This window comes from Chinchilla lanigera, unplaced genomic scaffold (assembly GCF_000276665.1).
Source record: "Chinchilla lanigera isolate Chin_1 unplaced genomic scaffold, ChiLan1.0 scaffold00012, whole genome shotgun sequence".
Classification (NCBI taxonomy): domain Eukaryota; kingdom Metazoa; phylum Chordata; class Mammalia; order Rodentia; family Chinchillidae; genus Chinchilla; species Chinchilla lanigera.
In genome coordinates this window covers 33587256-33600657 of record NW_004955413.1, presented here as the reverse complement: position 1 = coordinate 33600657, position 13402 = coordinate 33587256, and the positions used below count along the sequence as shown (strand labels likewise).

Genomic DNA, 13402 nt, shown 5'->3' with positions numbered 1-13402 from the left:
GTTCAATTAAAATTTCATCTAAAAATTTTTGGAATTTTCATCTGGTTCTTTTCAAACTGATTACTCTGTAGTTTTTTGGTTTCTATTTTCATATCATCGCTTATTAACTGTGTTTAACTGTCTTATAATATTGTTTGGCAACTCTATTCTGAATGCGCTGTCTCTAGCTACTGCTGGCTGGCTCCTACGAGGCCTCACCCCTCTCCTTCTTAATTGCCTTTGTAGCCATTTGCTGTGTGGAATACTTTGGACTGTGCTTACAGGAAACTGCGAGGCCTAGGAAGAAGGTGGCACCTGCAGGGTGAAAACGCTGAGTGCCTTAGTCCGTTCAGGCTGCTTTAACAAAATAACTTTCAATTTGGTAACTTAGAAATTCATTGCTCGGGGCTGGGGATTTAGCTCAGTGGCACAGCGCCTGCCTGGCAAGCACGAGGTCGTGAGTTTGATTCCCGGTACCAAAAAAAAAAAACAACAAAAAAAAGAAATTCATTGTTCACAGTTCTAGGGGTTAAGGTGCCAGCAGAGTGCATCTGGTGAGGGTCTACTCCTCAGATGGCATGTTCTTCTTGCGCACTTACACAGTAGAAAGGAGAAACAGCCTCCCTGGAAGCTCTTTTTTTGTTGTTGTTGTTGTTTGGTTTTTTCCAGTACCGGGAATCAAACTCACAACCTTGCACTTGCTAGGCAGGTGCTGTGCTGCTGAGCTAAATCGCCAGCCTCTGAAAGCTCTTTTTATGAGAGCATTAACCCTACTCATAATGGTGGAACCCTAATAATGTAATCACCTCCTAAAGGTCTCACCTCTTAATACTATTGCTTTGGGGGCCAGGGTTCAATATACAAATTTAGAGAGAGGCACTAACTGTCTGACCATAGCAGTGAGACCCTCAGAGAGAGTGTGTATTTGCTTTTACTAGGCATTGCCAACCTGTGTTCACTTTTTAATTTTTAACTGAGCAATTGATTTTTGCAGTGCTAAGAATTAAACCCAGGGTCTTACACATGTTAGTACTCTACCATTAATATCCCCTACACTTTTAATTTTTTTTTTTTTTTTTTTTTTTTTTTTTGTACTGGGCATTGAACTCAGGACCTTGCACTTGCCAGGCAGATGCTGTGCCATTGAGCTATATCTCCAGCCCTAAAATATTATGAGACAGGCTCTCACTATGCTGTCCAGGCTGGCCTAGAATCTGTGATCTTGCCTGGAAAGCCTATGTAGTAGTTCCTAGAACTGTTATACCAAGTATTAATCTCAATCATAAGGGCTCTACCTCCTGCCTCACTTACCTACCAAAGGTCCAGCTCCTAATATCATCCCACTGGAAGTTAGGATTTCTTTTTTCTTTTTCTTTCTTTTTTTTTTTTTTTTTTTTTTTTTTTTTTTTTTTTTTTGACACAGGTTCTCACTATGTAGTATAGGCTGGCCTTGAACTTGCTTATGTAGCCCAGACTGGTCTTGAACTCATGGTGATCTTCCTGCTTCAGCCTCCCAAGTACTGGGATTACAGGTGTATACTGCAATGCCCAGCAGAGGATAGGATTTCAATATAAATTTTAGGTGGACAGAAATATTCAATTCACAATAATTCTTTTTTTTATTTTTAAGTCAGGATCTCACTATGTAGCCCAGGCTAGCCTCAAACTCACAGTGATCCTTCTGCCTCAGCCTCCCAAGTGCTGGTATTGTAGGTCTGCATCACCACTCTTGGCTCACAGCAACTCTTTAAAGGATGGTAACAAAATCCAGGTACTCAACAATGTAATAGTCACAACATCCTGCATAAAGGAAGTATTTTCTAGATCTGAAATGAAGCAGTAAGAACTTGGAGGAAAAATCAGTCAAAATAGATTTAAAAAGGACAGGAACGATGAAATAAGTAGACATGGACTCTAGAATAGGTATTATAAATATATTCATGTGTCTTAGTTACTTTTCTCATTGCTGGGACAAAATACCCCAAACCCAAAGTCAAAGAAAGAAAGGTTTGTTCAGCACAGTTTGTAGAGGCTTCTGTCCATAACTGGCTGGCTCCATGGCAGACAAGCATCACAGAGAGAAACAGTTCATGGTGGGCAGAAGGTAGCAAAAAAAAAAAAAAAAAAAAAAGAAAGCAAGGGGCAGAAGGTAGCAAAGCAACCAGCTCTTTCCATCCCTTGTATCTTTCCAGGACAGGTAGCAGTCACACCATTAATCCTAGTACGCTTGATCCTAGCATTGCACCTTGAATCAATCCCAGTGTCACACACTCTAGATCCAGCCACCTCTGAAAAAGCCCTACATATGACTGGATGAGGCTTTGTTGGGGGGACATCTAGAAATAAGCCATAACATCATGGACTTAAAGAAAACATGAAAATAAGCAAAAAAAAAAAGTAGAAGAAAAAAAACAAGCAGACCTATGAGGGATAAGAATGCAGTAGATGAAATGAAAAACTTATTGGGTGGTGTTAATACACACAGAGAAAGAAAAGATCGGTGAAATTGAAAACAATCTGGGAACTATTCAAATTGATGAAAAGAAAAAAATGACCCAAAAATTAAAGCCTTTGGAATAGTATCAAGCAGACTAATGACTGTATATTTTTAAACATAAAGAGGCAGCCAAAAAAGGAGATGGGAAAGGAACAGGAGGCAGAGGAAAACAGAACTTTTGAAGAAATAATGGTTAAATTTTTTTGAGTACTGATGATTGGTTTTTTTTTTTTGGTTTTGGTTTTTTTCTGGTACTGGGAATCAAGCTCACGACCTCCCACTTGCCAGGCAGGCACTGTGCCACTGAGCTAAATCCCCAGCCCTTGAGTACTGATGATTGAACCCAGCCTCTGGGGGTGTACTGAGCTACGCCTATTTCTTCCTTAGGACAACATTTCTCCAAGTTGCCCAGGCTGGCTTTGAACTTTCAGTCCCCCTGCCCATACCCAACATTTTGTTGTTGTGTTAAGGCAAGGTCTTACTGTGTTGCCAGGCTGGCTGGGATTTCCTGCTGCCTCAGCCTCCCAGTTGCCTGGGACTACAAGGATGTACCCACATGTCTGGCCTTAAACATGGCACTCTTAGTTACTAAGAGAAGCAAAACCCCTTTCAACCCAGTATTCTACATGCAATGAAAATGTCCTCCAAAAGTGAAGATGAAATAAAGACAACTTCATATACACAAAATTTTTCTTTTTTTTGGTGCTGAGAATTGAACTCAGGACCTTGCACTTGCTAGGAAGGCGCTTGTGCTGCTGAGCTAGATCCCCAGCCCCTTCATACACAAATTTGAGAGAATTTTTTACTAACATATTTGCATCACAGGGCACACTAAAGTTTGAAAGTCTTCAGGGTACTTGCTATATTCAAAGGAATACAGGGGGCTCAGTGTATTATTATTATTATTATTATTATTATTATTATTGTCTTTCTGAGACAGGGTCTCGCTATGCAGTTCAGGCTGGCCTTGAGCTCACTTCGTAGCCTAGGCTAGTCTCGAACTTGCAGCGATACTCCTGTCTTGGCCTCCCAAGTGCTGGGATTACAGGCATGAGCCACCACACCTGACCTTCAGTGTAATCCTAAAATACTTTGTATAACTGCTACAGGTGGGAACTGAAATTTTCCCCAAAGCTCCGCTGGGTCCCCAGTGCGGCACTGTGTGAAGCTGCAGTCTGGATCATGAGGGCTTGCTCTTGTTGATGCATCAGGATTTGAGGGCATCATGGCAGGCCCTGAAGCCTTTAGGAGGTGGGGCCTGTTGAAGAAGCAGGTCATTGGCGCAGCCCTGGAAGAGTGCATCTGGCCCTAGCCCTTCTCTCTCTTTCTCTGCTGCTTCTGGCTGATGTCAGGGGAGCAGCTTTGCTCTCAGCAAGGGCCCAGAGACAGTAGAGCCACAGGCCACAGACCACAGACTGAAACCTATGCAACTGGGCCAAAATTAATCTTCCTCCCTTAAGATGTTTTTCTATCGTATTTGGTCACAGCAATGAAAAGGTGACGAAAGAGGCTGGGCATGGTGGCACACACCCGTATCCCAACACTCAGGAGGCTGAGACAGCAGGATCATCGTGAGTTCGAGACCAGCCTGGGCTACAAAGTGAGCTAAAGGGAAGCTTGAACTGCATAGCAAGACCCTGTCTCAAAAAGACAAAAAAAAAAAAAAAAAAAAAAAAAAAATCACAGGCAAATGAAAAGGATTACATTTTATTGTAGGGTTAATAACAATATATTTTATTGTAGAGTATAAAATATGCATAAAATATTTAAAAACAAAAATATATAAGTTAAACATACAATAATAAAAAGGAAATGGAAACATACTATAAGGTTCTTACTCTATTTTTGAGATACTATAGTATTATTTGAAGGCACATTATGATAAATTAAAATGAATACCATAAACTCTAAAGGAAACACTTTAAAATTACAGAGATGTAGTGATTAAGCTAAAAATGGACATAAAATGGTATACTAAAATACCACTCATAAAAGAAAATATTATTAACAAAAAAAGAAAAGAATGGAAATGGGACAAAGGTGGGACCAATATAAAACAAACAAGATAGATTTCATCCTAATAATGTCAATAATTACATCAAATGGAAATATTCTAAATAGTCAAAATATACGGAATATATTTTAAATGCAAGATGTAACTATAAGCCATCTTTATTATTTTATGTATTTATTTATTTTGTCTTTTTGAGACAGGGTCTTGCTATGCAGTTCAAGCTTCCCTTGAGCTCACTTTGTAGCCCAGGCTGGTCTCAAACTCACAATGATCCTCCTGCCTCAGCCTCCTGAGAGCTAGGATTACAGGCTTGCACCACCACGCCCAGCTTATAAACTTTCTTTAAAATGAACTTCAAATATAAAAACAAAGACTAAAAGTAAGAGGAAAGAAAGAGAAAAATAAATGAATTATAGGAAAAGTTAATACATTGATGAAAACAGACACAACTGAAAAAAATGAATAAAATGAAAAGCTTGTTCTTAAGAGTCAATAAAATTGATAAACTTTTAGTAAGACTGATCAAGAAAAAAGAAAACATAAATCACCAAAGTCAAAAATAAAAGCAGGAATATCATAACAGATTCAACAGTATTTTTACAAGCATTATTAAAAAACATAAGCAACTTTACACCAGTAGGTATGACAACTTAGATTAAGTGAACAAATTCCTTGAATGATACAAACTACCAAGACTGAAATAAGAATAGAAAAATCTGATTTGTCCCACAGCCATTTTAAAAAGTGAATTTCTAATCTAGAAACTTTCCACAAAAACTTCACACCCAGATTTCTTTACTGGTAAATTATAACAAACACTTAAGAAATAAACAATGCCAACCCTACATAAACTATTTCCAAAAGTAGAGGGCAAGACCCTTCCCAATTCATATTCTTTTTGTTGTTTATTTGTTTGTTTGTTTTGAGATAGGGACTCATTATGTAGTTCAGACTGGACTTGAATTCAATATATAACCCAGGGCTGGCCTTGAACTCACAGAGATCCTCCTGTCTCAGCCTCCTGAGTGCTGGGATCATAGGTATGTGCCACCACACCCCGCTCCAACTCATGTTTTTAAACTACAATTTGTCATTTCTGAAAATTATTAAACAGTAACTACTATATCATCACCAGAACTACAATCCTGGTCTGCATTGTGGCTATATTATATATATGTCCTAACATCCTTGGTGACTGGTGATATTGAGCACCACTCCACATAACTGTTGGATATTTCCATGTCTTCTTTGGAGAAATGTCTATTCAAGTCATTAGCCCACTTTAAAAATTGTGTTATTTGGGTTTTTGTTATTAAGGAGTGTTTCGTGCACATTTAGATATTAACTTTATATCAGATACAATTTGAAAATACATATTCCCATTCTATAAACTGCTTTTTGTTGACTGTACCCCTTCACTATCTTGAAAAAAACTTATAATCTTATCTTCTTAAAAAATTCAATGTAACAGTCTAATGAATAGGGAACTGAGGAACCTGGTGGCTAAGTCACACATGTTACAAATCCATCCTCGTCTTTTGATCATTGTAAGCTGCCAACAAGCCAGACAGTTATAACTATGCCCAGTGTTTGAGCTAAAACAACAAATCCAGATTCTCTTTGAAATCTACCTAGCTTGGTAAATTTTAACAAACCTACAATTAGTTCTTGGCATTGTAGCCTCATAATCCATTACTGCACATAGCTCCCAGTTTTCTTCTCATATAAACTGGGAATTTTTTTTTTTTGTCTTTTTGAGACAGGGTCTCACTATGCAGTTCAGGCTGGCCTTGAGTTCCCTTTGTAGCCCAGGCTGGCCTCAAATCCCAATGATCCTCCTAGTGCTGAGATTACAGGCATGAGCCACTGGCAGGTACCATTTTTAACCTGGTGAGTGATCTTGCTCCAGGATCCTAGGAGTGTACACTGTAATTATGCTGCTTGGGCTTGCCAGAGGTACCAGACAGGAGCCTTATATTCCACAAATAAGGCCAACGCAAGCCCACTGGTCCTGCTAGGTGGCAGGGGAAACCATTCCCCAGTCTGGATCTTCAGTACAGCTACCCCTCTTTTTCCCTGGGACACATCCAAAGTTGGTAGTTTCCAAGCTACCCAAAAACTATGTCAAATGGTATTCCCAAGTACGGTACACACTGACTCTGAAGCTGACAGGTACATCAAGTGCTACACCTCCTTGATAAGGATGTACGATGCAGTAATTTGTCCTTACCTTAAAGGTGATATCCTAGCTTTCCCTAGAACACTGCATGCCTAGTAACTTCACCGATGTGATAAGCTCTATAACCTCAGGGCTTATCCTCTGACATGTTCTGTCTTGCCAACACTTGTCGCTTTCTTCTTCACCATGCCCACTTAGTGTGATGTCATCAACTGTATGTGGGATGTCCAGATGACAAAGTCCTCATGGACTAGACCGTAACAGAACAGCAAAATTAAAAGAGCCTTGGATCAAGATAATGTTTATGGTTGTCCTTCCTTTATAAATGTTAACTGCTCATGATCCTCCCTACAGCTGGAAAGAATGTTCCCTATATCAATACTTTCAGTACCATGTCAGAGGTGTATTAAACAGTTCTTAAAAAGCTACCACGCCTGGTATGGCTGCTATATTGGGGACACTGTCTATGTCCACACCACCTGAACATGCCTGGCCTCATCTGTAACTGGGGATACTACTTGGTTAAGTTTGTGCTGGCCCTCTATTATAGGGCCCTTTCAGGTGGACAGAAAGGATAAAATGGGGATCATGAAGCTAGGACAATCTGCAAGTCCATCTAAAATTCAGTATTATTTCTGATTTACTATCCTGGGGGATAACCCTGGGTGGGGAGTTAGTACTTTACTCTTCTTACCATATGGTTCATACTTCACAAGTCAGGGATCAGTATATAAGCTCTGCCAATTGCTAGGTAAAATCAGTTCAAGTACACCCGGAATCAGAGAAGCAACTACAAGGACTTGGGCCAGGATTCCACTTGGCATGATTTCCGCAAACCCTTACTCTAACCAGGGTATTAGTGCCCTGATGCCAGCTAAGATCCCGTATCTAACCTTGATAGTTCTGGATAGTTCCTTTTGCAAAGCAAATTAGCTACTTAATTTAAAGAGTGGCTCTAAGTACCTTTAGGGAAGGGATGGAAAAATAATTTTTGTATATGCTTATGGTGACAAGGTAGGCTCTTTCCTCAAAGAGGCCATGCTTCCTTTTCTAGCAATGGGCTCTGCTCTAACTGGCTCAGATTTTTTTTTTTTTTTTTTTTTGTCTTTATGAGACAGGGTCTCCTTATGCTGCTCAGGCTGACCTTGAGCTCACTTTGTAGCCCACACTGGTTTCAAACTCGAAACGATCCTCCTGCCTCAGCCTCTGGAGTGCTGAGATTAGAAGAGTGCGCCACCACACCCGGCTCTGGCTCAGATTTGAACAGAGTAGGGGATGATGATGTTTTGCTGCAGCAACTGACCTTAGCTTCCCACCACCGGCCTTGATTTCTTTCTGGTTATTCCAATCAGCCAATTTGATGCCCATCTACTATCCTAAAGTGCACCGAGACCCATCGACGGAGGGCCAACTTCCCAGCTGCCACCTGGCCGCCCTTCCTCCCAGGAAGGTGAGGCTGGGCTCTGCCCGCCAGGCCTGGGCCATCTAAGTCCCGAGCACCTGACGCAGGGTCTGATTGGCCCCAGGTCTGGAAGTAAGAAAGACAATGAGGGCAACAGTTTCAAGCAGGGCAGCAACGGCCTCTGCATTCAAGGGCATCTTTACCGACAAGGGGGCCTGGCGGCAACTAGAGGCTTAAGGTACCTGGAGTTCTCGGAATTTTCCCCATTCTTTCACTCACTCACTGACGACGAGTGATGGCTCGGAACCTGCCCTGCGCTCCCACTCTCACCCCCTACACCTGCGCCGCTCACACCCCCGGCCGTCACTAAACCGCTCCGGGCAGGCGCCTGCGCAGGACCCGCCGCCGGCCGGCTCCTCCCCGCCCCACGCCGCCCGCGGAGCCAGCGGAGCTCGCGCCCGCCACGTGACGGCCGCAGGGCACGCAACCCTCACGCCGCTCCTGATTGGCTCACAACATTTCCTCGGTTCCGGGCCTTGGTGCACGCACAGGTCGCTCACAGCGGCTCCGCTGCGAAGGCGGCCGAGGGCGCGCCCCTCCGGGAGAGACGCCATTGGGCTTTGCCACAGGCAGGGCGGGGCGCGAGGGACGCCGAGTCCGCCTGCCGAGCAGCCCCTGGACTGGGCTCGCGGAGAGAGCAGAAAGTCGTTGCGAAGAGCCGAATAGGTGCAGGCCGGCGGAAGCGGGGCCAAGCGCGGCCGGAAGGAGCCGATCCGGCCCGAAGGGAGTTGAGGGCGGCTGGGCGTTAGGCCCCGCGGAGGCCGCGCCATGGCGGCAGAGGGGACAGCTGTGGTCGGAGGCGGGGCTGCCGGAGGCCGCCTGGCCAAGGACGGCTTGGGACAGTCCAAGCTCCCCAACGCGACCCCGAACCGGAGGCGCTCCTCGTCGCTCTCGCGTGACGCTGAACGCCGAGCCTACCAATGGTGCCGGGAGTACCTGGGCGGGGCCTGGCGCCGAGTGCGGCCTGACGAGTTGAGGGTTTGCCCCGTGAGGTGGGAGGTCAAGGGTCAGACCCTCCTGCGCGCGGGTCAGGGTCAGGGCTCACCCTTGGGGTCATCAGGAGTTTGCGTGCTGGTACAGCCCCCGAGTGCCGCAGCCTGGAGCCGAGCTGGGGGCCAGGGTGACGCAGGAGCCAAGCTGGACCTGATGGGAGGCGGGGTCCTCGATGGACAGGCTGGGGGCGGGACTAGTGGTGGGCCAGGGTGGGAGGCGGGGTCCTCGTTGGACAGGCTGGGCGGAGCTAGTGGCGGGCGGGGTCCGCGATGGACAGGCTGGGCGGGGCTAGTGTTGGGCCAGGATGGGAGGCGGGGTCCTCGTTGGACAGGCTGGGCGGGGCTAGTGGTGGGCGGGGCCTCGATGGACAGGGTGGGGCGGGGTCCGTGGTCAGGTCGACCCAAGCTGATTACGCCGGGTGTGGGTCTGCAGCGGAGGCCTCAGCAACCTGCTCTTCCGCTGTTCGCTCCCGGACCACCTGCCCAGCGTTGGCGAGGAACCCCGGGAAGTGCTGCTAAGACTGTATGGGGCCATCCTGCAGGTGAGGGGGGGATGAGAGTGACAACGACTGGTGACTTTAGGACCTATCTCTAAAGTGGGGCAGATAGTCTTGATTGCTTAGTTGAGGGCACTGAGACTCGGGTTAAGTTACTTGCACCCTGTCCTCTTAGAGCCTGTGCTCTGGAGTCTCCAGGCAGTAGGACCCAAAGTTCCAGCTGTAGTGGGTGGAGAAAGCAGACCTTCCTGTGTGCCAGCGCTCATTAGGCTCTGGCCCTTCCTAACTTGGGCCCCTTTGCTATCCATCTTTCTTCAGGGCGTTGAGTCCTTGGTGCTTGAAAGCGTGATGTTTGCCATCCTTGCAGAGCGGTCACTGGGGCCTCATCTCTATGGAGTCTTTCCAGAGGGCCGGCTGGAACAGTACCTCCCAGTATGAGCCCAGCCCTCTCCTTCCTGACCCCTGTCTCCCTCCCCCAATGTCTTCCTTCACATCCCAGGTAGGGAATTTTCCCCAAGACCTTGATCCCCTCCAGTCTATTATCCCTTCCCCCTCCTGCCCCAGCCCCCTCACCACCCTGATAGGCTCCTGGGTGCAGAGCCGGCCACTGAAAACTCAAGAGCTTCGAGAGCCAGTGTTGTCAGCAGCCATTGCCACGAAGATGGCCCAGTTCCATGGCATGGAGATGCCTTTCACAAAGGAGCCCCACTGGCTGTTTGGGACCATGGAGCGGTGAGTCTGGTTTGGAATCTGCATACCGGAACTGAACCATGGCAGTGTCACCCTTCCAGCTGAGTGGATTAGCTTTCTCAACCAAGTCACATAGTGACGGAAAAATAGGTGACATAGTCTGGCCTGAGGTGCAGGTAGGAGAGGGAGTGGGATGGATGGCAGACTGAGTATATCTTACTCTGGGTTTCAGGTACCTAAAGCAGATCCAGGACCTGCCTTCTGCTACCCTCGTACAGATGAACCTGCTCGAGATGTACAGCCTGAAGGATGAGATGGACAACCTCAGGTTGTCGCAGACAGGAAGGCGGGGGGGATGTGAAAGAAGTGGCACCTCTTTTAGGAGCATTGCCCTTTCTATGCTTATGGCTGGGGTAAGGGTCTGGTTTATAAGGGTGATTCTAGTCACTCCTACTAAGGACCCATTCCCCTCTATCACTACAGGAAGTTCCTAGACTCCACCCCATCTCCAGTGGTCTTCTGCCACAATGACATCCAGGAAGGTAGGAAAAGACGTTGAATCTCTCAATCTAAGGTGAAGGGACCAGAAAGCTATGAAGTGACCAGAACCCCACTTTGTTTCCCCAGGGAACATCTTATTGCTCTCAGAGCCAGAAAATGCTGACAGCCTGATGCTGGTTGATTTCGAGTATAGTAGTTACAACTACAGGTGAAGGGAGAGGGTAGCCTTGTGTGAACCTGTTCCCACAGGGCCCTGGAAAAACAGATGAGACCTTCATATCTCCATCCCAGCTGCTCAGGGTATTTGGGGACTGAACATCTACCTTATTTCCCCAGGGGCTTTGACATCGGGAACCATTTTTGTGAGTGGGTTTATGATTATACTCATGAGGAATGGCCTTTCTACAAAGCACAACCCACAGACTACCCCACTCGGGAACAGCAGGTATGCCAGCTGGGAGCCAAGAAGCAGGACTCCCTCCTGTGAGGGAGAATGGAGGTCAAGTCTGGAAAGAATGGCCAGGAAGGATATTAACTGGGAAATGTGCCACCCAATTTCTGACCCTTGTTATTGATTTCAGCTCCATTTTATTCGACATTACCTAGCAGAGGTAAAGAAAGGTGAGACTCTTCCCCAAGAGGAGCAGAAAAAACTGGAAGAAGATTTGCTGGTAGAGGCCAATCGGTGAGGAAGAAGGAAGAGGTTGAGGATAAGGCAGGGCATAGAAGGGCTTAACATAAGATGCCAGTGCAGAGTGGGGCAAAGACGGAAGATGAAGTCCAAGGCTGGGAGGAGGAAGAGTTTGAGAGTTGGAAGAATCAACAAGGTAGATTCTTCCAGGAGCGGCTAGAATTTGGGAACTGACTAGCCTGGGGAGGAAATCCAGGTAACAACAGATGTGATCTTGAAAGCCCCTACTTTTCCTGCCCACTACTCCCAGGTATGCTTTGGCATCCCATTTCTTCTGGGGTCTGTGGTCCATCCTCCAGGCATCCATGTCCACCATAGAATTTGGCTACTTGGTAAGTAGCCCAAAAGTTGGGCATGTTAGATGTGGGCTGAGGAGCAGCAAGAGCTACATATCCTACAGGAAATCTGGGCACCCAAGGTGGGTGTAACACACTGGTCCCAAGCCTTCTCATCACTTTATGGGGTGGGCTTCCTTCTCTAGGAGTATGCCCAGGCTCGGTTCCAGTTCTACTTCCAGCAGAAGAGGCAGCTGACCAGCTTCCAGTCATCCTCTTGACTTTCCAACCCTCAGTCCTTGGATTTCTCCTAGAGCCTCCAGGGCAGGACCTTGGAGGGGGAATCATAGAGCAATAAGCGAATAAGCATGGGGGACTGGGCCTGTCTCTGAGTGAGACAGTGGTTGAGGAGACCGACCTTTCCCCCAGTTTGAGCAGGTCTTGCAGTGAGCAGGCAGATGGGAGCCCCTTGCCCGCACACCGTAATAAATGAGCTTGTTCCTTCACACCGTGTCTTGGTGCTGCTCAAAAGTGGCAGAAATATCAGATCAAGGATCCACACAGATGAAGTGAGAACTCTGCTCAACTCTCCACTGAGATCCTCTGCCAGAAGCCCTCTCCCCTGTCTCCAGCTTCATTACGATCTAACCTACACGCACACCTGTAATCCCAGCACTTGGGAGGCTGAGGCAGGAGGATCGCTGCGAGTTCGAGACCAGCCTGGGCTACAAAGTGAGCTCAAGGCCAGCCTGAACTGCATAGCTGAACTCAAAAAGACCAAAAAAAAAACAAAACAAAACAAAAAAAAACGATCTAACTTAGTAGAACTTGGGGTGGGGGTGGGGAGTGGTGTGGATTGCAAAGAGGGTCCTGGCGCTGACAGCCCTGACCACAGTTAGGGAACAAGCTGCACAGCTGACATACCGGTGACCTTTTCCCTACATTCGGCTATTTTTAGCTCTAATGCCACCATCCTCACGTGAGATCCTCTGAGAGTCCCCAGGCTCCCAGACCTTCTAGCACCCTTCAGCTGTGAGAACTCTGCCCACCCCTCCATTCCCACCGCGGAGGGGAGAGGGTTCGTGTTCCCGCCCCGCATTTGCTTTTTCAGCCCCAATTTGGCGGTGAGTGTCAGGTTGCCAGTGAGGGTGGGGCTGGGGTGGCCAGTCCTGAAGGACGTGGGCTCTCCGGCCGCAGTGGCCTGAGCATACACTGACAGGAGCGAGCTTGAGCTGTGAGTAGGGTCCGGAGGGTCTGCACCTCCTGGCTGAGCCCTCGCCCCGTCCAGCCTCCCAACCTAGCACAAAAGGACCACCGACCTGGGGTCCCACACCGTGGGCCTGGTGACGCCCAAATCCCCCTATACCCAGGCCTACTCGTTTCCCGGGGTGCCTCTCCCCTACCCGGAGGCTGCCCTTTGCGGCCCTTGGGGCTCTTGGCTTTCAAGACCCAGACCCCCTAGGAACCCCTTCCCCATTGTGGCGCGGGCAGACGCCAGCGCGAGGGTTCGGCGGCGGTTGGCGGGTGGCGAGGCTAGGCCCGCCCCGGGTGGGTGCGGCGCGCGATGGGGGCGCAGGATGGCCACTAGTGAGGCGTGGGGACCGGGTGGGCAAGGGCCGGGCGGG

General features: G+C 47.4%; 2 protein-coding genes across 6 annotated transcripts in view; both read left to right on the top strand.

Moving 5' to 3' along the window:
* Nucleotides 1–8603: 8603 nt before the first annotated feature.
* Chkb (choline kinase beta) lies at nucleotides 8604–12283 on the top strand. 2 transcript variants are annotated; one of them, XM_005379594.2, is made up of 11 exons: nucleotides 8604–9102; nucleotides 9557–9665; nucleotides 9939–10052; nucleotides 10219–10352; nucleotides 10543–10638; nucleotides 10794–10852; nucleotides 10938–11019; nucleotides 11148–11256; nucleotides 11393–11496; nucleotides 11753–11834; nucleotides 11984–12283. In XM_005379594.2, the coding sequence occupies exons 1-11, from the start codon at nucleotides 8900–8902 to the stop codon at nucleotides 12056–12058; spliced, it is 1167 nt and encodes a 388-aa protein (XP_005379651.1). In that variant the 5' UTR covers nucleotides 8604–8899; the 3' UTR covers nucleotides 12059–12283. The 2 variants fall into 2 exon arrangements, with proteins under 2 accessions (XP_005379651.1, XP_005379650.1); XM_005379593.2 differs by having other exon boundaries at nucleotides 8604–9123.
* A 319-nt stretch (nucleotides 12284–12602) lies between these two features.
* The window catches only part of Cpt1b (carnitine palmitoyltransferase 1B (muscle)), a 9322-nt gene continuing 8522 nt past the window's right edge, over nucleotides 12603–13402 (top strand). Inside the window, exon 1 of one of the 4 annotated variants that reach the window (XM_013511620.1) lies at nucleotides 12603–12901. The gene's annotated coding sequence lies outside the window, so the exon portion shown is untranslated. The other 3 variants (XM_005379592.2, XM_005379590.2, XM_005379591.2) reach the window with 3 other exon arrangements.